Source organism: Panthera leo, chromosome A2 (genome assembly GCF_018350215.1).
Source record: "Panthera leo isolate Ple1 chromosome A2, P.leo_Ple1_pat1.1, whole genome shotgun sequence".
NCBI classification, from domain to species: Eukaryota; Metazoa; Chordata; class Mammalia; order Carnivora; family Felidae; genus Panthera; species Panthera leo.
The window spans coordinates 119,215,264-119,239,135 of NC_056680.1; the positions used below are offsets into that span (position 1 = coordinate 119,215,264).

The 23,872-nt window shown below is 42.2% G+C and overlaps 1 protein-coding gene across 14 annotated transcripts in view; it reads left to right on the forward strand.

The window, feature by feature from the left end:
• Nucleotides 1-23,668, forward strand: part of CREB5 (cAMP responsive element binding protein 5) — a 482,366-nt gene extending 458,698 nt beyond the window's left edge. For 13 of the 14 annotated variants that reach the window (XM_042920979.1, XM_042920962.1, XM_042920972.1 and 10 more), the window contains 4 exons: nt 7,484-7,801; nt 11,864-12,091; nt 20,474-20,582; nt 21,506-23,668. In XM_042920979.1, the coding sequence (XP_042776913.1) occupies nt 7,484-7,801; nt 11,864-12,091; nt 20,474-20,582; nt 21,506-21,669 (819 nt within the window). In that variant the 3' untranslated portion in view covers nt 21,670-23,668. Of the gene's footprint in view, nt 1-7,483; nt 7,802-11,863; nt 12,092-20,473; nt 20,583-21,165 lie in introns of all 14 variants that reach the window. The other variant, XM_042921017.1, reaches the window with a different exon arrangement.
• The last annotated feature ends 204 nt before the right edge of the window (nt 23,669-23,872 follow it).

Below are 23,872 nucleotides of genomic sequence, written 5' to 3' on the forward strand. Positions count from 1 at the left end.
CCTGGAGGCAAACTTCTCTGTAATTTTGAGCCAGCTAGAAGATGACAGAGTTCCAGGGAAAAGAGGGTACCAACGTCTTGCAGAGGAGTCAAAGTCCCTGAGACAGGGACTAAAATTCTGGCAGTGAAGGTAGCCGTTCTAGGGCAAAATATCTTTTTGGCTTTTATTACTCATAATGCAGTGTTTTACTTCAGGTGACATCAAATTGATATTAGTAATTCTCAGATGAAATCAAGAATTTCTGTTGACACCCTGTTGACAGATTCTTATTTTGCTTTATTTTTAAAATAGTTATTTTTTTAATTTTTTTTTTAACGTTTATTTATTTTTGAGACAGAGAGAGACAGAGCATGAACAGGGGAGGGGCAGAGAGAGAGGGAGACACAGAACCGGAAGCAGGCTCCAGGCTCTGAGCCATCAGCCCAGAGCCCAACGCGGGGCTCGAACTCACGGACCGCGAGATCGTGACCTGAGCTGAAGTCGGATGCTTAACCGACTGAGCCACCCAGGTGCCCCTATTTTTAAAATAGTTTTAATTGACATACAGACCATATGCAATCATGTAATCATGAGACTGCAAAATGTACATTTCGGTGGCATTTACTACATTCAAAATATTGTATGGAGTCATCACCCTTATCTAGTTCCTGAACATTCTCGTGACCCCCAAAGAAAACTCTGCACCTATTAAGCTGTCGCTTTTCATTCTCCCCTCCCCTCAGGCCTGGGCAACCACTAATCTGTTTTCTCTGCGAATTTACCTATTCTAGATATTTTGTTTCAGATGAATCACACAAGATAAGACTTTTTGTGTCTGGCTTCTTTTATTAAACAGAATGTTTGTGAGATCCCTCCCTGCTGTAGCATGTTCTTCACTCCTTCATTTATTCCTTTTAATGGGTGACGAATATTCCATTGTGCTTTATTATCCATTTTAAAAATCAAAAGTAAAGCGTATATTTTAATGCTAAGAAAAAAGTGTTTTTTAATACCACATTTTCTTATTTTTCATCAGAAACTGGTTTAACCGCCCAGAAAACAACTCCACTCTGTTCCACTAATTATTCTGTATATGCTTATGGTTTATATGACTTTCTTTCTTTAATTGTAGACATGCCTACAACTCACTTCTCCAGTAGATTCCCACCTCTTAGCTGACTTGAACTCAGATCCTTTCTCTCTGATTCTGCCCTCATGTGTTAGGCAGAGTAAGGCACCAGAGCCGAAGAGGTTTACTCACCTAAGGACCGAAAGCCGTCTTATCGCAGAATTTAAGACTGGCTCCTGCTGTCAGAACATCAGTTTGTTCTGAAATTCACTAAAATGTACATCCCCTTAAAACACTCACCATCCTGCTGAACTTATAAAAGGCAGCCACAGAGTCCAAGAGATGGCGGGGAGGTGGTAGGTATCGGAAATAAAATAATTCTCTAAGCGTGCATTAATTAATTTCATTTAACAAGAATTTTCGAAGGCTCGCTTTTGCAAAACTGTAATTAATATATGATTTGGGTATTAATAGGAAAAAGGCTGGCAGGGAAATTGCTAAGGGGGTTGTTTGGCTTTTTAACCACCACAGTTTAACGTATGATCTAGCACTTAGGTCTGCTTTACCTCATTTTAGAAGTTGTATCCACAAGTGGAAAATGGGAGACTGAAATCAAACACCAAATCTTTTCCTTGCTTTTATTAAAACTGGTGGAGTTCTGCTTTTCTCATTCTTGTGAAATTCCCTTGCATCGTTTTCCCGTGTACTAGAGTAATGATTTATAATACTTTTTCTTTGTGTTTTTTACTAATTACACGATCTCTAATATTTTCAGAGTTAATGATTTTTAATGACAACATGACAAAGAGTATGAATATTCTTTCCTGCTAGACTTTATAGCATCTTGCCCTTCCCAGGTACTCTCTCCTTCCAACCTGGGAGCCTTATTTAAATTGTACTCACCAAACCACACCGAAAGCAGAAATACTTAAATTATGAAACCATCAGAGCTGAGTTACATTGTGAAAGTTTTGAAAGAAGCATATTTTATTCCAAGCGATTAAGCCAGGTATAATTTTAGCTTATTATCTTAACGGAGATCCTGAAATAAATGTGCATTTTAAGATCCAGTAAGCGATTAGAGTTATACAGTCATTTCCAATGGACATCTTGAAGCCCAGATGTGAATCTGGACATCAAAACTATTTCTATCTTGGCAAAATAAAGCTCCAAGTTTATGTTACTGACCCACGGCACTATGTGACAGGTCTCTTTCTGCCCATCCCTATCCCTTCTCAAGTTTGGGAAGCATTTTGGAATCCAAACTGGCCACATGTAGTCATAAAATTCAGTGGAGAAATAGCAGGTTTTGTTTTTTTGATTTTTTGGTGTTTTTGTTTGTTTGTTTTTTACTAATTCAGAGACCTAAAATCAGAAATCCTTGATACTTAGAGTAAGTTAGTAGTCATTGATATTTCAAGTACACCTCCGGCTAAGGTTTCCAGTCTCACATCAGTGACCATTTGGACCTTTCAGAAGCCTGTGTTGACCCATCTCATCTGATCAGTGATGTTTGGGGAAGAGAAAAAAAGAAGAAATTACATACATTTCAAGCCATACCTTGGGGGAGGCCACTGATGGCAATTATCCTGTATTGGAGAGGAAATACGAACAGGGATTTTGCCCTGTTTTTATGTAGACAGCCTCTTACTTGTGGTCAACTCAGCAACACTACATTTTGATGTTATCACATTCTTTTCTGGAACAAAACCCAACAGCCGTTTTTAATGAAAACCTTTCTCCAAAGAATGCTCCAACCTTCCCCCCACCCCCACCCAGCTGAATTTCAAATAATGTTTAATTCGGCTTGGCTTTCAGAGTCTGTAAAACATAAGCAATCAGCTGCGCCTTAGATGGAGAAGAAATGTTTTTACGGTTCCACAAATGTTTCTAATTGGCAAGAGCGAGTTGTTAATGGGAGATAAATTGCCTGCGGTGGGTGTGGGTGGGTGTGTCACGTGCGTGTGTGCTCACGCAGGCCCACAGGCAGGCACCCATGTGGCGGTAATGACGTGCGCGCCTACCTGGGCTTCACAAGGTGCCGCGCTGTGCAACCGCCCGAAGCTGGCCCTGGAAAAGGGGGCGTGGCTGAGCCCTGGTGGCCGAGCGCAGGACTGGACCAGGTAGATGGCTCGTTACTTACCAGGACTCAGATCCCGGGCAGCAGGCCCACCACTCTCCCATCGGGAACAGTGAGCAAGGATCTTGTAAAATACACAGACCGAAGGAAAATGACCCTTATTGACTGAAACCAGCTGTGTCCGGCTTCTCCTTGTCTCTCCCGATTTGCTCTCTCAAATAAATGGATGTGGTGGAGGATGATAATACAGAGTAAACAGAATCATTTTTTTTTTCTTTCTTGCAGTCACACCTCAGTAAGAGCCCTGGTTTTTACAGGGGGAAAATATATGTTTATTTGCTCCTCAATTTTCCTCTCTCTCCCTTGCCTTTTCTTGGCATCGGGTGGAATGTTATTTAAAACAAGACGCAGTTCAGCTTCAAAAAGAAAAATCATTCTGGGAAATACAGCTTGGACTCATTTAATGGTGATTTATCATCCCGAAAAGAGTGGGGTACAAATATCTATATTTGGTATATTTTAATGGTTTACGGTGTAGGGATTCGTGTTGGTACCGGGACGCAGGGAGGCAGTAGGCTCTAAAACTTCGAGAAGTGCCCCAATAATTATTTCTCGGCACTGCTTTCCTTCAAACATGACACAGGCTGGTGCTTGGAGGGTGGTCTCAACCCCAAGGCCTGTGGGTCTCTAAAGGGTGCTCTCACGTCTTCATTTCCTTGCTGAATTGTGTGTGTGTGTTTCTCTCCAGAGCTTTGAAAAAGTTTTGTTGTTGGCGTCTCCCGTTTCCTTCAGGTAGGGGGCAAATAATGATGTGCCTAAGACAGTGCCTGGCGCACAGTAGAAGCTCCATAAATATTTGTTGAGGAAAGACTAGTTAAATGGAATATTGTAAGCCTCGCTGGTATTGTTGTCTTGGCGTGAAACATGCAAGAATAGACTTGAGGCCATCGAGTAATTTCCCTTAACAGGACAAGCTAATTATTTGAGAGATGAAGATCTGGCGGATAGTATTTATTTGTCAGGCTCCATTTGCTCCTGATGAAAGGTGGAAAAGCTGTGTGTAGCACTGAAGGGATAACGTAGTGAACCACTACGAAACAGCTGTTCGGTTTTCCATCCTACTTTTTCAGGGGAAATGTATCCAGAGAGGGTTAATGCACCCTCCTTTTGCGAAAATTTTGCGAGGAGAAGCCAGGAGCTGAGAAAGGGAAAGAGCATTTCAGGCAAAAAGACTATCAAATGCAAAGGCCTTTGTGGCCTGTGTCGGAAGCGCAAGGGCTGATGGGAAGGCATGGCCACACTCCTCGGTGTCTGTGCATACCCCGTATCATCCTCTGAACATTAGAAAGACAAAAGGGTCATAACCTTTAGCGCTAGGAAGTGGGGCAGAAAAGAAGGACACATGTACTTTTTCAGATCTGTGTGTCTGGGGCACAGGGCAGGGAGAAGACGAGTATTCCTTTTTCACTAAGGTAGCAAGGGAGATGATCGTGCTAATTCCATGATCCTTTGCTGCACTGGAGCTTCCTAGAAATTCTTACCATTCGCCCTTCCATCTGCCAAGTTTCGGGAAGAGTATATCCCAGATCTGCAGTTGTGTGCTGAGACCATGCAGCAATGGCACCTTGCCTTGTCATTTGATTGTAGGCCTGTCTCTTCTTTCTGCCTTTCTTTTGTTGATAAGGAGGTGGCATAACACAGTTTATAACGAGGTCTTTGGCAAGTGTGCATGGTATGCCTTCCGGCACCTTCTTTCTCAGTTTAGAAAACAGGCTCTGGGGTAAGCACACCTCTACACCTCTGTGGTGGTGGCTTGAGCTTGGGCAGGTGGCTTGGCCTCTCTTTTAGCCTTGCAGGACTGTTCTGAGGATGAGGTGAGTTAATGCTTGTAAAACATAGAAGGGGGAGTGCCATGAAATGAGTGCTCAATTAATGCCTGCCGTTGTTATTAAGCCATTTGTCATGATAGAGAAAGGTGTCGAAGATACACTGTTAAAGAGAACAAAGGCAAGTTACTTGGGACTGGAGCTTAGAGGGGAAGGGTAGGCAGGTGTCTTTTAGTTTTTCACCTCATATTCTTATAGTAGTTGATTTTTTTTTACTACATAGCTGTATGTTGTTGTAATAACGAAACTTCAAAGAATAGTTGAGAAGGTCTATCAAGACTGCCCAACGTGTCAATTTCTAAACGTACAAAAGAAAACAAAACACTGTGATTTCAATATAATCTTCTTCATAATTGTCTTCACCCTTAAGTTCGGAGATGTCATTTAGAAACATTTCTTGGGGTAAAGAAACATGTATCTGAAGTCCAGGAATTGATTTTAGTTTTTACTTCATATGCTAATGTTACACTGTGATGAAATTATTCTACTTATTCCTCTGTCTCCCCATATGCATATAGAGAGTTGTCTGGAATGCCATTCACCCACCAAATGCAAAGAATGCATTGGGGTCATTGGTTGCGGACTTCATCGTACTTGCAGGCATTGCTTAAATGTTTTATAATGAGCATTGTTATAAAAATAATGAAATCATTTCTAAAAATTAGAGATGAGGAGTATTAGTTTGCTTTTCCGTTTAGTAATAATAAACACAATACCCTGCGTCTAATCTTTCCCAGGGATCCAGGAAGTTTAACTTCTGCAGGATTAATATGATGGAGGTCAGTAGCTGGTACTCAGGAAAGAGGAAGCAGGTAGGCTTAGTGGTTACTGAGACTGGATGCAGGAAATGTTTTCAATGATTATCTAATAATAAGATCTAGTCCGTCACATACTCCCCTCCCTTTTATTTTTCTTTTACAAGTGGGGGGCTCTTTGCGTTTGTTTACCTAAAGATTTTGATGAATTCAGTTGGCATTTATCAACAACTGACTCTAACCAGTTGAGAAATGCTAATATTAAACAGGGCTGGAACATGGTTGCTTTGACCCTCATTTAAATCTAACTCTTCCTTTTCACAGTGACTGCGCACCACCATCATTAATCAGATAAAATCACAAATCAGGGGAGAACTTGAGTCCTGTAGCAAATACTTCGTGAAGCCAGTGTGAGCTTGTCAACCAGACTATCATCCCTGCAGAAGATACATTTACAAGGAATAACTATATTATACAGTGCTTAGCACATTGTGCCCCTCAGGATATGATGATAATTGCCTGTGTACAAGAAAAGGCAATTTTGAAGAAACTGTGACTAAGCTGATTACCAACTAACCGATTCTTTAAATCAGGGCCAGCAAACCATGGCCCATGGGCCCAATCTGGCCCAGTGCCTAATTTTGCACAGCACATGAGCTAAAAAATGGTTTTTACATTTTGAAATGATGAAAAGTCAAAAGTTGAATAGCATGTGAAAATTACACGGAATTCAACTTCCTCGCCCTAAATAAGTTGTATTAGAACACAGCACGCTCACTCCTCTGTGTACCATCTGTTGCTGCTTTTGCACTGAAAGGGCAAAATTGAGTAGCTGCAACCGAGACTGTAAGGCATGTGGTGGTGAAAATATTTACTGTCCGATTCTTTATAGAAGCATTTTGCTGATCCTTGCTTTTAGATTCAGGTAGACGTTATTTGTGTACATGACTGTTTGCTTGTGAATGGACGATGCTTTGGGGTTAGAAATACGACTGTTGATGTGGCCACCAAAGAAGCTATAGAATGCAATACTCCAAATGTTTCCACTTTCCTCCCTTCTTTCCCAAAGACCGGAAGAAAGTTATTGTGTGAGAAAAATTAGGTGATCGGGAGGGACCACGAGAAATATCATGGTAACAAATGGAGAAGACCTACATATTGCCGTCAAAAGTTATAGATCGTGAATTTCATTTGGAGCCCTAAAAGGGCTCCATACCATTCCTGTATTCTGAAACTTGAAATCGTTTCCTCTTTGTATTTGAGAAATATTTTGAGAGGAAGAAATCTCTTATTCTTGTGACCCTTACAAAACACAGCGCCCTGTCAGATGAGCCCTTGGTTCGGTGGCATTGTTGTATTGATTGGTTTTATTTGGTTTACTCTTCCATTCAGCTGCCGATAGGATACGATGAATAATCGATAGTGGGAAATCAGTAGGAAATGCCTCTGGGTAGACTGTCTAACTCTTGACAGGGTGTCCTGCTCATTTGCTGTGACAGTTGAATTAACGTGTACACCTGACATTGGCCCTCCTACCTACTACAATATATATGAAAATTTGAAATTCACATAAGCCATACTGCCAACCAATAAAAAATTGTTAACAGTAGTACCATGACGTATCATAGAATTGAAAATATGAGTCATCGTTTCAAAATTCCTATTGTGTCCATGACTGACCTCAGTTGTCCCCTCTTGTTTTGTTCTGTTTCAGAGGTTGAAGGCCGCGTTGACTCACCACCCCGCTGCCATGTCAAATGGGAATATGAACACCATGGGACACATGATGGAAATGATGGGCTCCCGGCAGGACCAGACGCCACACCATCACATGCACTCGCACCCACATCAGCACCAGACGCTGCCAGCCCATCACCCCTACCCGCACCAGCACCAGCACCCAGCCCACCATCCTCACCCTCAACCCCATCACCAGCAGAACCACCCACATCATCACTCCCACCTTCACGCACACCCTGCACATCACCAGACCTCGCCACACCCACCCCTGCACTCCGGCAACCAAGCACAGGTAGACCCTTTTCATGATCTCTTTCCCCCTTGTTGTTATCCGTGCAAGTTCTAACTCGGGGGCTCATTGGCAGCAACCTTGTGTGACGAGCTTGGGTGCTCTGTGTGACACTCTGGGAGCTCTGTTCATTTCCTGGGAGGTAATGATAACCTGCAAGACCTTCCCAGACCATAGTTTCTAGAAATAATATGGTAAATATCAGGCCTGGTCCCCGGGGACAAATGTGAACCTCATGTCACGAAGTTAACTCTAAAAAAGGCGATACTGATGGGACAATTAGGAAGAATTTCAGCGTGTAAAGAAAGATTTGAATAGAGAATGAGAAAAATAAGTTAATTCTGGCCATGGTTTTGGCTGCAGTGCTTTAGAACATAGGCACTCGATTTTGTCACGTGTCAAAGGGAAGTTAAATACCACGGACAGTCTTCCGAATAGCACCAAGTGTTAAAAATCTAAAGAGTAACAATTCCAGACAAAGAAGCTCGGTAATGGGTGTTAGGGCATAAGGTGCTGTGTAAATGATGAAGAGAGGTGACTCATCCCACCTAATGTGAAATGCGTTGGAGGGAGTAGTCAGAGAGCCAAGCTCAGTAGATGATTGGTTCTAGAGAAAGGCCAAATCCCAGGGGTGGAGAGTCACCAGAAGTGGCTCGAAAGAAAGCCAGCTTTTAGACTCAACTGAAAGAGGGTTGGGGGACCAGGCAGACATTATGTCACCCAGCCCAAGAAGAGAGGCGGGTCCGTGTACCCGGGTAAGTTTTGGTAAGTGGACAAAGGGCATGTCTAGGAGAATGGCTAGCCTTAGACACTTTGGATCTTCAAGCAGGATGACCTTTGTCAGTCCTCTCCACCCATTCCACACTGCCGGGTTCTAACCAGCTGGATCAGAGTGGTGTTGGGAACTTGGGTTCGCCAAATATAACACTTATTCACCGTCTCTTCCATCATCTGCCTCTGGACCTCACACTAGGCAGTTTTTGAGCTCTTGAACCCCCTCCTCTTACACACACCAAACTTGGACAGCCATCTGCAAAATGGGTCATTCACAAGCAACTCTCTGATCTATTCAATAGATGAGCTTATTCATTAGGTAAGCTTACATTTGCAAACGTAGTTAGAGGAATTCTATATAGCAAGTAAGAGTGCTGGCTTTGGAGTGAGAAATCTGTCATTCATTCCCCACCTTATATGCTGGGTGACTCTGGTCAGTCAGCCAAACTCCCTAAGCCTCCGTTGTCCCATCTGCAAAATGGGGTAATAATAGACGAAACTCGTAGACCCCTAGGAGTATTAAGAGAATGTCTGTAAAGCCCTCGGCACAGTTTTCAATACATACTAGCCATGATTAACTCCAAACGGAAGTAATATGATAGACGTTTACAAGTGGTTTAGCAATAAAATGCTGTCCAAACCACCTTTTTAGTCAAATGCAGTAGTACGGCATGGAGACATTAGAAGGGAGAAGGAAAACTACAGGTTCAAAGACAGGCAAATAAATTCACATAAATGTGTACTTATATTTTATAGCATTAAATTTTGGTTGCCTTTGTCGGCAAGTTACTTCAGAGACAAGTTTAACAGTTAATATTTAACAGACAATATTTAACAAGTTGAATATAAAAGCCATTCATTAGCTAATTACCAATTAGCCAATTGCCCTCCCTTTCAAGTCAGTAAGTGGCCAATTGTATATGCAATTAGTTAATTGCTATTATAATTAGCTGCACAAACAGTTGCGTTTTAATCCCATGCTAAAGAGAAAGGGTACAGGTTGGTGTTGTTAAAATTTGAACAAGATCATTTAGACATTACTCAAAATGCCACTCTTAAATTGTGTTAACTTGGCTGATTTACTGAGATCTTGTCATATTGCTCAATTGTATGATTATTAGAGCATTAGGAACAGAAGTATAGTAAGGTCCTTCTGACTCTGAGATTCTAATATGACTTGGGATAGATTTGTCTTTATGAAATAACAATACATCATTTTTTATGAAAAGTTTCAGAGAATCTACGCCAACAGAATTCTATTTCAAAAGAAAATAAGCAACAATAACTAGATGGGACGTAAATTCTGGGCTCAGGGTTGCATTTGCAATTTCTCTTGGCTCCTTAGGATTCTCCTGCATATAAAGATGTGATTTCAGAGTCCTGGTGTCACACCTCAGTCACCAGGAATTTCTCTTGTCCAAACTACACTTTAAACCTTGAACTTGGACTGGGCCTAAAACCACCACATGGCTCACCCTTTTGGGTAAAGGCACAGGAAGAGTGTCAGAGATAAAGGTTGGTTGAAGTTGGGGTAGGAGAATACAAGACCAAATGAGAGGTCTCGGCAGTGGAGATTCAAACCCAGTTTGGCCTACTTGAGAATCTTGTCCAGGGCTGACAATTAGACATCGGGAATTCATTAAAAAAAAGAAATGGTGCAGGCCAAAATAGCCAAGTTAGTGAGTTCCTTCCTAACGCTTTGCTTTGAGGTGGTTAGCTTAGCTTAGCAGTCAGCATCTGAAATGACAAGGCTAAACCTTTGCCAATAACGAGGATTACATCTTCACCAGCCACTCTGGTGAGTAAGACCCTAGACAGTTAATTTTTGTTGTTATTTCTCTGTGATTGGGAGGAAAGGGATCGCCGATAAGCACTTTTAGAAAATGTCTGTGGGTTAGACAAAATTACTGAGACGCAGTCCAATGTCAACCGTGAGCCCGGTTCTTTTACAGTGCGTCATATAAGATTTGATAGAGGTTTAAGACGAAAATATATCACTTTCAGTCAGCTGATGTCAACCGGTAGCCCTTATTAGCGCAATTACAGTCATTCAGGTTGGTTCCAATCGCAGAACTGGAATGTGGTAGAAAACATTGCTGCGCTTCCTTTTGAAAACTTTTTTTGCATGTTATTTCCGTAGGTTAAATGTCTCTTGTAAAACAACTTTATAGATATTACAGCGGTGAGCCTGAGTGACTGAGAATGAGAAGGGCAGTGGGGAGCGGGGGGGGGGGGGGGGAGGAACACCCTTTATGGAGAACGAAGAAAGGGGGGAAGGAGTGGATTGCATTAGGGAAAGCATTAGGTGTCCAGACACATAAAGACTCCGTCGTGGAAATTTCACTCAGTGCTGTGTGTCTACCTCATGAAGGAAAATGAAGCTGTATGGGCAGTAGGTCTCCAAAACTTTAGATACTGCTGAGCCCCATGCAGATCTTAGGAGGAATCTATAAGTATAGTCAAAGTTTTTAATGAAGTGCTTTGCTACTTCCAGGGTTTTCTTAAAATGTGAATATATGGTGATTCTTAGCCTTCTGTCCCTCTTGCACAGACAGCTGGGGCTCAGCACTGCTCTGGGCATCCACTGCACAAGCCCTGCTTCCAGTCACCTGGAAAAGCCTGTCTGAGGCAGAGCTCCAAGGAACAGGTGGACCCATCTGGAGTTTGCCAGTCCAGCGAGGCCTTGGCATTGAGAGCTCTGAAATAGTGAAAATAGGATTTCATCTGCTTTCTGGGACTCACAGGGTTCTTTTGATAGGGAGTCGCAGCGGTGGTGACGTCCCAGCAGTGTTCTAGGAACACGGTTTTAACACCAGGAGAAAGAAGGGAGCTCACAACTTGCCCGGAAGGAGTTTTCTGCAGGTGATAGAAGACTCATCAATATGGTGACAATAACCATGACCTCCCTGTTGTCACCTGTAGCCCTGCTTTGGCATTTTACTCTTTTAAAACACACCTTAAATAAGACATGTTTAACATCTGAAGGAGAGGGGAAAAAAAATGTTTCCCCTGACATGATTCAGCCAAATGCCTGTCAGGGAAAAATCTATTTAACTCTCTCTCCCAAGTCGTTTCTACGTCTTGCCAAAATATCACAGCAGATAGTTCCGCAGTGCTTTTTCTTTTCACGAGCGTGATTTCACTGTTTACTTCGTTCTTAGAAAACAAGTTCAATATGCTCGCTAAAGCAGTCGACTCTGTGCTTTGCATTTCAACACCAGCTTGGGTTTCTTCTCTCACCCAGCGTGTTCCTTCTCTTTCCCCTTCGCCCCTCCCTCTCATGCCCAACAGGTTTCACCAGCGACACAACAGATGCAGCCGACCCAGACAATACAGCCGCCCCAGCCCACAGGGGGGCGCCGGCGAAGGGTGGTGGATGAGGATCCCGACGAGAGGCGGAGGAAATTTCTGGAACGGAACCGGGCCGCTGCCACCCGCTGCAGACAGAAGAGGAAGGTCTGGGTGATGTCACTGGAAAAGAAAGCAGAAGAACTCACCCAGACAAACATGCAGCTTCAGGTGCAGGCCACTGTCTCTTTCCTCAGGACTCAAAGGCCCTGTGTACAGTTGGCATTTCCTGCCCCAGCAGGCGCTTGTTGACCTAAGCAGTAATACCGCACATTAGCTCACAGAGCGACTGCAGGCTTCCTCCTCAAGCTTTATTAATTCTGGGACACTGGACAAAACAAAGTAACCGTTTAGTTGGGGTTTCTTTAATGATGGTTTAAAAAAATTTTTTTTAATTTTTTTTTAACATTTATTTATTTTTGGGACAGAGAGAGACAGAGCATGAACGGGGGAGGGGCAGAGAGAGAGGGAGACACAGAATCGGAAGCAGGCTCCAAGCTCCGAGCCATCAGCCCAGAGCCCGACGCGGGGCTCGAACTCACGAACCGCGAGATCGTGACCTGAGCTGAAGTCGGACGCTTAACCGACTGAGCCACCCAGGCGCCCCTAAAATTTTTTTTTAAAAGTTTATTTATTTCTTTTTTAGAGAGATAGAGCACAAGCAGGGGAGGGGCAGAGAGGGGGGGGAGAGAGAGAGAGAGAGAGAGAGAGAGAGAGAATCCTAAGCAGGCTCTGCACTGTCAGCGCAGAACCTGATGCAGGGCTTGAACTCACAAACCGTGAGATCATGACCTGAGCTAAAATCAAGAGTCAGACATTTAACCAACTGAGCCATGCGGGCACCCCAATAACCATTTGGTTTTAAATCAAGCTCTGAGGAGAGAGAACCTGCCCAACTAAGTTACAGAGCTAAGAGCACAGGCTTTGGTCAGACGGAGGTTCGCACTCTTGTTCAGCAAGTAGCTGTGCTTAACCTCTCTGGCCCTCAGTGTCCTCATCCATGAAATGGGAAGAATAACCTCATGGAGTCATTGGGAGTAATAAGTGAACTAATGTCTACCAAGCAGTTTTCCCAGTGCCTAGCACATAATAAATCTTCAACTATAAGGCAGTTCTCTATATTCACCAGTGAGGGGGTTGCTTTGACTTACACTAGATTATCTATGTTTTTTTGTTTAATGGAGGAAAGGAATATTTATGGTTATTATTTTGCTCTATGGGAAAAGCCATGTTCCCATCTCATTTTCAAACTTGACATGTTTTGAATCTTACAGGATTTTTGCTTTTCATGAGTGGCTCAACTGGGGACGGTTTCTAACAAGGCCATTTCTGGGAGAGAAGGGGAGGGAACTCTAGTGCCCAGGGCTTCTCCAGCAGACTTCATGCTGTACAGATGATGCGTTCAGGGTATCTGTTTCCACACAAAAAGGAATGCCCTCTCCACCAGCAGAAAGAGAGCGGCCTACTAGATTATGTGACAAGCAGTGCCGGGATAGCAGTGAGAGTTGTGGATTATAGCCCAGTGCTTCTAGGAGGATAAAAAATGGCAGAAGAGTGGAGGGAAGGGGAAAAGATTGCCTCAGATGGGGAGACTCTGTACCTTAATAGTTCATAGGTAACTTTCACCTTCCCCCACCTGGTCCTCTGTGCATCCTTAGAAACCAACAATAAGGCTGCCAAATCCCCAAAGCTTTTGCGTGTTCAAGCCATTAAACGGAAATGACCTCGGAGCATCCAATGTATACATTGAAAATGTATAAAGAAAGTTTGGGTTATATGTGGACTGCATACGTATGTTCACCTTTTCCCCTAAATTTCTCATCCTTTTTTGTGATAGACATGAGAAAGAAAATAGGAAACATACACATCAGATGCGGGGGAAATAAAGTAATAATTCTTCCCAGTGGCTTAGAGTTGCATGTGCATGAGGTGGGGGGCTTGTGTCTTACCTTATTGCCCTCTCCCCCTGCTCTCTACCCCCTATTTCTAGTATAGTGGCAAGCTAACATGGTGAGCTCCTGAGTGTCTGCTCTCAATATCTGCTTGTTGAATCAATGAGCGAGTTTCCCACCTCTGGAGTGTCCAAGAACTGGCAGCCTGACCACTTGGCAAGGATGTGATTGAAGGGAGTCAAGCCACAGTGGGATGGCTGGACTCAACACCTCACAAGTTACACCAGGTTGAAAGTCTGTAGTTCTAGAATCCAACAGCCACAGTGGTATGTGAGAAGCTTCTAGGTAGAAGATGGGCAAGCACTTTTAACATTCATAGTAATCATGGGTTTGTTTTTAGGTGTATTGAAAAAATGTAATTAGGACATCAAACCTTCAATTTCACAGATACTCTTAGTAAGGATGAGGCTAAATTATTAAATAAGGAGTTAATTTGTACAAACATGCTGAGTAAATAAAAATTCTGGTGCATGCGGGCCTGGCAAATGTTCCAGCCAGTGGTTCTGCAATGACGGAGGTGTGGGAATCCCTGGAATTTGCTACCAGTTCTGAGGTTTGCAAGAGGACCATGAAAACGGGCATGATTCCTCAGTCTTGGCGCTATTCAATTTGCGACTTGATAATTCTTTGTTGTATTCTGTTCCTCGCAGGTATTTAGCAGTACCCTTGACCTCTACCCACTCAATATGAGTAGCATCCTCTACCTCACCCCCAAGTTGTGACAACCAAAAAGTCTCCATATGTTGTCAAATATCCCCTGTGGGGGCAAAATCACCCAGGGGTTGAGAACCACTGCCTTAGATGAAGGAGCCATGAGCAGCCAGCTGGCACATAACACTGCCAACAAATGTTTAAATCAGTTTTAACAAAAATGAGCCCTTGCAGAATTACTTGGGCCTACTGACTGTGGTCCTGGAGCTTGAAAACAGAGAGAGAGAGAGAGAGAGAGAGAGAGAGAGAGAGAGAGAGAAGGGGGGAGAGAATAGCAGAGATCCTGGAAAAGTGAAGATGCTGGTTTTCCTTTGCGGTCAGATATGTTCATGACTTGGCATACGCCTGTATATTACTGCTTTTACAAAAGACATTAGGTAAATTTCCCCTTTACGAGACCCTACTCCATGAATCTGCACCATGTACAACCAAACCTGGCAAAAGAAAAAAAGATACTAGCATTCTAGCCCCTGAAAACCAGGAAAAAAGAGTTCTGTTTGGGCCAATCAACAGGCACCGATATTTCGGGTTGTTAACGCAGCGCCCAAGGAAGGGACAGTCTCTGAAAAAACTAAATTATCGGTGTTTTCCAACCACTGCTTAGCTTCCGAGGGACAGAAACCACAGCCATGCCATGTTTTCTGTGACGCAGAGCACTCCACATCTCGCCTTGTGATGCTGGAGGGGATATGCAGATTCTGCTACCTTTGAATGACCCTTTCCGTCTTGTCTTGCTGGACCTTTGTCAAAAGAAAAAGGTGTCTCTCTTGAGGCTGGTCCAGTGAGCCAAATTTTAAGTAAACAGAAATGGAAGGTGCTAAGCAAACAAACTCCAGCCAAACGGAATATCCAAGGTCTCTGATGGCCCGCTGCCACTTTTGAGTTGTTTTCCAGCATAGAACCTTCTAGTTGGGCTGCAGAGTTTCAGATTGGAAAAATCAGACCTAAGAAAACAAAATCAAGCTCCCAGACTTCAATTTCCTTGTCTCACAACGAATTTGTACCCAAGAGGTCAACGCAGGGTACCTGCGTTTTTGAGGGAAATATTCGAAACTGCCCTATGTGACATGTTATGTAGGGAAAAACAGGAGGCGTCTTCCCAAAAGTCAGAATCAGCAAGTGGTAGGATGATGACCCAAGCAAGTCTTCCCCTGACCTAACCCACTGCTCTGGGGTCTTTCACTGTAGAAAATTCTGAAGCGAAAGGAACCCACGTTCTTTTCTCCGACAGCGTGGCTTAGATCAGCTCTGAATTAATTCATCAACTACTGCCGTGGTGCTCCGTGGATTGTTTGTGTGCAGTAGATGATATGGAAATCATCTGGTCACCCACGGAAATAATTGCTTTTCTTTTTTAGTGCAAAGACACATGGTCTAAGTCGCTGCTGAAATTTTAGACACATGAGCCCAGGTTTGGGACTTGGCAAGAGACTAGGCCAGATGGGAACTGTTGCCTTACAAATTGAAAGTCCTTTGTTTTCGAGTGAAACAAACCTGGCCTCAGCCCTAATCTACCAAAAAAAAAAAAAAAAAAAAAAGTGGGGAGGGGCTCTACTGTAGGGCCCATTTTGATAATTATTTTTTTGGCACAGACTACTGCCTGCACCAAAAAGCATTCTGGGTTTATCATATTAACAAAGTGGTATCCCCAAAGCCCCAAACTGCAAATGTAGCTATTAGGGACTTCTTGGGGTACCTGTTTAAAGGCTGTTATTATGGTACTGAATGTCTCTATAGGGGTTCTCTTTCATCCCCAGACAACCTTATGGGTTAAAGAACAGATTAATTCAGCTGCACCTAGCCTCTTCCAGTCCCTCTCTAAACGGCCAACTGCTTTAGAGTCGTAGCGAACCCAAACTCGCTTCAAAAAAATGAAGGGATGATTTCAGCAGGAGAATTGATACTGATTATTCATACTTTGCTTTAGCAAAGTACTTTTATATGAAGACCTAGAACGATTTTTATCACCCGCACAGGGGAGAAAAAAAAAAAAATTGGTGACTTGCCTCGATTCATAAAGCAAGGTAATTCAGAGTAAGAAACTGCCTCCGGAAGGCCTGGTTTTTATTTCCCTACTAGAGCTGCAGGCAACATTTTATTTCTTTCGTGCGTTCTGGAACATTTGCTATCTGGTGGTTCTCTTCCAAAATGAATTCAAGGTGATTCTACTTATGTTCCATTGAAAAAGATTTTTGTTTAAAAATATAGTCTAGCATTTTCTCTATCAGTCTGTATGAAGACTCTACGATGATTATGCATGTGGACAGCACACGGTTCACGCTGCTTTCTCTAGGGCAGTGATTGTCAACCTTTATTAATCCAGAGGCTTCCTCTGGGATCTGATGAAGGCGCTGCAGACTCTGTCAACAATATGGACACATCCATGGACACGAAGTTTTGCACTAAAATGCAACTGTAGATATCACTTTGGAATCTGCCCTAAGACTTGGAAGCCCAGGAGGTGCAAGAACTGTCTCCCTCAGGGAATATGAGACCTGAAATATAAGCGTATTTGAGAATACGAAATACTAATACTGATGCCAATACCAAAGTAATTAATGAATAAAAAAATCAAGATCAAGTCCTTCATTAGACTCTTAGGTCTAATATTAGGTCTAGCTTTCTCAACAGAAGGCAAAGCAGAAACATTCAAAGGCTAAACAACCGTTTTGCTGGAGAGAACTAGAGAACTAATTTAACCGTCTTGTTTTACAGTAGGTTGGTGTAGCGGTTTGGGAGGCCAAACCCTATTATTCTGAAATCCCTGTTGAGAACTCTTTTTCCTGCTGGAATGCTGTCCCATGAATTTCTAGTGCCTCTGTGGCCATTAGACTTTGAATTTGCCCTTATAAGCACCATCATTACGTGTTTCTGATCCAAACAAGAGGCTGGTTTTTCTTCTTTATGGAGAATATTAATTGGCGTTCATTTTCCAACCATAACATCTAAATAACATAATTGCTAACACATCACTTGAAGAAATATGTCATTATTCACCTATTATCTTTAAAGGATGATCAGTTATCATGGCAGTCTTCAGGTTCCTACGTTTTTACAGACCCTCAACCTCCCAGGGTCTCAGTTTCTATACTTACGATGTATTCGTTTACTAATGAAGTGCTTTGCTATTCATAGACAAAGAGTGCCACTTAAGTTATCTATTTTGTATGGGGCTTTGGTTAGAGGCTAAGACACCACATACACTGTGCTGTTTTATTGTGGCCTCTCGTGGAAGCAAAAGGTTTATTGTGGAATGATTTGGGGTGTGCCAAGTATTGTAGCCAGTTAGCTCCTTGTGATTGTAGAAACCCAAAGAACGGAATTCAAAGTGTTTTTTTAAGGAAGGGGCAATGAACACTTTGTGCCTGGGAGATCGAACACTGCCTAGAAAAGGTGGGACTGAGAAGGCCATAGCTGGGGAAGAAGCAGAGGCTAAGGTCAACCTCTCCAAGATGGCCACCAGGTGGGATTTTTTTTTTTTCTTCTAGAAGTGTAAGAAAGCAAGAGAATCTTGTTTTATTTTTTTTATATATATTTTTTAACATTTATTTATTTTTGAGGGACAGAGCACGAGCAGGGTAGGCACAGAGCGAGAGAGGGACACAGAATCCGAAGCAGGCTTCAGGCTCTGAGCGGCCAACACAGAGCCCGAAGCGGCGCTCAAACTCACAAACCGCGAGATCGTGACCTGAGCCGAAGTCAGACGCTTAAGCAGCTGAGCCACCCAGGCGCCCATTGTTTTGTTTTAAATACTTTCCTTATTTGTTGTTTCCTAGATCACAGAAGAAAAGTGTGGCAGGATTTACTACCAATTGGAGCTTGACTCCATTTTCTACGAGCAATTGTCTGCATTAACTGCAGCTGAGAGTTTCTCCTTAGGGTACACAAGTGTCTTAGCAGTTGTGATTCTAGAAAAGTGCTATGTCTATAATCTAAATGTGAATAAGATGACATTTCATTTTGAGACCAAATACACACACACACACACACACACACACATCTTAGTTTTCTTTTTCTCCTTTTTTCGTTTCGTTTTGTTTGGTTGGTTCGTTTTTAACCAGGGGTTGCCTTCTATTTAATGGTCTAAAAGTAACTTTCTCTTACACAGGCTATTTTAAGCAAAGGGAATCCGGGAAAAGCAAGGAAGGCTGTCTGAATTTAAATGGGCATAAAATAAGAGAGGAAAGAATTAGTTCTTAAGGCTAAAATAAATTGTCCTCTAAATAAAGTTATCCATCCCACTGACAAGGGTCACTTTTGGCTTTGATCGGGCCCCTTTACCAACCACACTTCTTCAGAGGTGGAAGATGCAATTTTCACATTTAAGTGATTTATTCATCATTAATGCTAATTTCTCAGGCATGTTTATTTTGTAAAATTTGGAGAAGAAAGAGAAAAGCTTTCGTAGATGAGATTCTCACTATTTTGTTCCTTATGTTACTCAACATTTGGTTACTTATAATGTATTTTGCAAATGAATTCGGAAATGGGAGGTATTCTTTAAAACACGTTTCAAAAAAAATTTCTTTACATTAACTTCTAGAATCCCAAACTTACTTTTTTAGGTGATAAATACACGCCCGGAAAGCCAAGTTCATATTGAAAGTGTAGATGCAACGTAATGACAGCAATGTTAGAACACCCTTTTCTGTGTGCATGGTTTTTTTGTTTTGTTTTGTTTTGTTTTGTTTTGTTTTAGTCTCCACATGTGGAGTACAATGCCTGGAAGCCACAAACGAACGTTAGCCAGAGAGAGGGTATTATTTATCACAACTGTAAAATGGCTTATTTGAGATAGTGCTACGTTTACAATTTACTTTTATCAAGTGGAGGCACCTTAGAATCAACCATCTATTCTGCATCTATATTTGTAGACAGTGGTGCCAAGCACATTATTCTCCAAAGCCATGAATCTGTCTTTGTGAACTACTCCATAAAGCGGAGATTTGAGGCACTGATCTAAGTAAATAAGCAACATGCGCACGTACACACACGCAATCCGTAACACCCCGATATTGATGGCAGAGTTCATAGGCTGAAATTAGCCAAACTAGTTAATGAACCAATCACATTCATTTAATCATGGCCAAGACTTCATTGCCCGCCCCCCCTTCCTGGGCTGACCTCACCCCACCAGTAGAGGATCAACAGTTTGTTCTATGTGCTTCCATGCCTTCCACTAAGCAGGTATCGGGCAGGGATGTGCTCTGTTGAGCTACAGCCCATTTGGAAATTCTTTTGGGAAATCTGATGGTAGATGAGTTGGCTTATTCTGAGGACATTTCAATGTGAAGCCACTAATTCTGCCACTCAGTTCTTCCCAATGCATGTGTCACATTCACTCTTCTCATACTGAATATTGGCCCGAGCTTACCAGACAGTGTGAAGATGATTATTATGAACAGCTAGATTCGCTAAATTCAATGATTGCTTAGTGTTGTGCTAGGCAATATTCAGAGCGTTTTACATATATTACGTCATTCAATCCTCACAACTCAAAAAACTTTATATTGGTCTTTTTCCCCCCAGTTATATACAAGATTGCTGAATCTCAGCTGGCTTATGTTTCCTGCCTAGGGTCCCCCAGTAAGTGTGGAATGGAGTTCTCACCCATGTAACCTGGCTCCAGAGTTGGCCACCTAAAGGGGGTGCTCTGGACTTTTAATAGGATTCAGCTCTTGAGTTACAAGTCTGGTCTTTTCAGAAAGTCCCTGGTAAATGTGATGGCCAAGTTAAAGGCAAGGTACACGTTTTCAGGCGAATCTCATTGACTATCATCCTCAGTGTCTTTTGGACACAACAGGAAAGTTTGCCAATATCACTGTTAAGAATGCATGGAGACTTGTATTCTCTGGTCTTTTCAACATGGCTTTGATATGTCTCTTTCCAGAATGAAGTGTCCATGTTGAAAAATGAGGTGGCCCAGCTGAAACAGTTGTTGTTAACACATAAAGACTGTCCAATAACAGCCATGCAGAAAGAATCACAAGGATATCTAAGTAAGTCATTGACTTTTTTTTTCTTTTCTCAGTGTCCAGTTTTTTTTTTTTTTTTTGCCACTAATTTTACATTGGATTTTATTGAAAGAGCAAAAGTAAAGTGTAGATTGCACACCCCGGCAGAAATCATACTAGAATTCTTCAGTGGCTGCCAGACTGTTGCACCAGGGTCATCCCCCTTTTCTGACCCCTGCCCATCACCATGCCCCTCCTGATAATTTCTGGCTAGACCTTCCCTGCCATTTCACATTGTAAAATTGTACCGAATTCCAATTCTGCAGCCAGTAGAAAAATCACTTGCTGGAGCCCACCTACCAGTGGGCTAGCCGCCTTCCAGAGAAATCCAGGGGCTGGGGTACAGGCATTGGGTGAATCGCATCCAATGCCGTAAGGTATATGAGCTGCTGGGCTGAAAAGTGAGTGACCTTGTCTCGGTGTTCCAATAAGTAAAGTGGACCCCTTTCTCTAGACCCCAGTTTCTGCATCTGGAATGTCAAGAAGTTAAATGCTAGTTGAGTGGGGGATGGTGGGAGGAGCAAGGATTCATGGCTGAAGGTCAATTCATTTTCAAATAATTTTTTAGATTGAGCAACACAGATTCTCCCACCACATGTGAGTATGTTTCCACATTTGATATGCGGATGGCTACTTGAAAATACAAAAATGGGGACGTTCACACACCAAGACTCCAACACGTGAAATCATTCTGCTGGTGTAGAAAGCATGGCTTTGCTTGTAGCTATAAAGTGGGAAGGCATAGCTGGTGACAACAGTTTAAAATAAAGTTTTGAAATTAACGTCCAGGAGAACACGTGTGAAACTCTTCCATTTCTGGTAAACATCTAGTAATGTTTTCCCGAGTAGGCCACAGGTCCGCCCAAGAGGAGCTATATTGGTGTGTGCATGTGTGTGCTTTTTCCTAGGTCCGGAGAGCAGTCCTCCCGCCAGCCCCGTCCCAGCTTGCTCTCAGCACCAGGTCATCCAACATAATACCGTCACCACTTCCTCTGCAGTGAGCGAGGTGGTGGGAAGCTCCACCCTCAGTCAGCTCACCACTCACAGAACAGACCTGAATCCCATCCTTTAAAATCCACCACTGGGTCAGACCTTGCCTCCAAGAAGAGCTGTCGCATATCATGCGTCCTTTCCTTTAAGGGCATTTTTAGAATTAACTCAGACCTGGAAGACTCCTCAGCCCTTCAGAGACTGGCTTTCATTTTTATAGTTATTATGGAAATGTCGTCTTTTATACTTAGTTCTATAAGAAAAAAAGGGAGTTATGCAATTAATTAATCTATCAGCTTGGGAAATGCTTTGGTGCTTTTCTCCAATTTTCTGGTACCAGTGAACTTGTTTATAAACTGAACTCCTTCTGTATATAGACATGGTTTCATTCTTATCGGTCCAACCCTTTGCCTGAAACATTGCATCTTGTTAAACCGCAGCTTTTAGCCAAAATGAGGCATGCCCACATGTCACGTAAACGGATGCAAAGTAACTGGGTGGTGAGTCTGATGATGTCGTAACACATGTTGAGTTTGTGCTGTGATGTCGCCAGAATTCCAGATGAACACAGAGCCTTTTCCATATCTGTCTTCCTCTTATTATAAAAAAAGGATGAGATCCACTGATGTCCAAATAAAACCACCAAGCATCTCCCCACCTCTCCTCCTCCTCTTGGTCCACCTCCTTGAATTGCCCTCCAATTTTCTCCACTCTCCCTCTCCTTTTCCACCTTTTCCTGGGCCGCCTGTGTACTCTTCATTTTTACTTTCTTCTGTTTTATTTTTCCACCTTTAGCATTGCAGGTAAAGAAGAAAACAATGCCTAAAGGGAAAAAAAAACACAAGTAAATCTAAAAAAATACGGATCTAGCCATTGCTTCCCTTGCCTGTGACCCACAGCTGGAGTTCATTCATCTCTTGCTTTTTATAAAATGGTAAGCAAGAGAGGTTTCATGTGCCTGATTTAATGTTTTTAATAATCAGAACAAATAAAAGGTGGCTTAGCCATAGGTGAAACACTGTTGAATGCCAGCTGTGGAGATACCAGGGAAGGGAGCCTATAAGCCTTGATTGTGAAGGTCCAAATTACGATGTGGGCTGTAACATCACACCCTCGAATTACAACCGGCTTTATATGGCCTGTCTATAAGGCTAAAAATCCATAGACTATATAATAGTTCAGAAGGGCTCTATTCACTACACAGATTACAATGGTCAATCATCAGCTGCTAATAGACTAAGATTTATTAATTATTTTTTTTTCTTAAGCCTATGGAACTGGCTTTGCTATTCTGGTGGGTGAAAGTACACGCTCTACTGGAGGAACAAAGAGAGAAAGAAAACCTGATGTTCCCGTAGGGGTGCTTTCAGCTCCCCCCTGCCGCCCCCAGAACAGCCAAAGCCTTTTTTGGCTGCTGCAAGAATCCCGTGGATATGGCTACTCTACTCTTCTGAATAATTCTGATTTATATTTTCAACAACTTTCATCAGCTTGCCCATTATAAAAAGCAGATAGTCCCGAACCACGGTTGTGCCTCCTTGAAACAAGCCATTCTACTGTGCTAATGTGTGCTAATATCACATCTCACAAGTAATGGGCTAATGTTTCTCTCTAGCAGTGTAGACAGGTGCTGGTGTTTCATCTCCATTTGAATGCTTGACGTCCTAACATGAGTGTGTGTGTGTGTGTGTGTGTGTGTGTGTGTGTGTTCATGGGATTTAAATAATAGTATTTTACAAAAGGTGTCGCTTTTATAAGAGTTCAAAAAAGGGAAAGATACATGTGTGGATGTGGGTGTGTGTATATGTGTTTATCTCTCCCTGTAGCATAAGAATCTATTTTGGAGAAAAGAAAATATGAGAGTCGTGAAGCATGATTTTTATAACTAGTTTCAGTTTTATCTAATAACTTACTTTTTAAATCAGTATTTATCAACCTTTTTTTTTTCGTGTATGCAGTGCTTTCAAAAGAAAGTTTTGAGTGTCCAGGGAAACTCATGACTAGATATATGGTCTAAAAATCAAAACAAAAGCAAAAGCAAAACAAAAAATAAACACACACACACACACCAAAAAAAAAAAAAAAAAAAAAAAAAAAAACCAAAAAAAAATTTTTAAAAATGTTAAAAAGAAAGAGAAAAAAGAAATGCAAATTAAAAGGATTTTCTATTATATTTTAGACAAACATATCTTTTTTTTAAGTATTTTAAATACTGAATTCATAGTTGTTTTGTTTTGAATCCCAGCCTTAACCGCTGAATGGTTGAACCTAACTGGCTTCCTAAG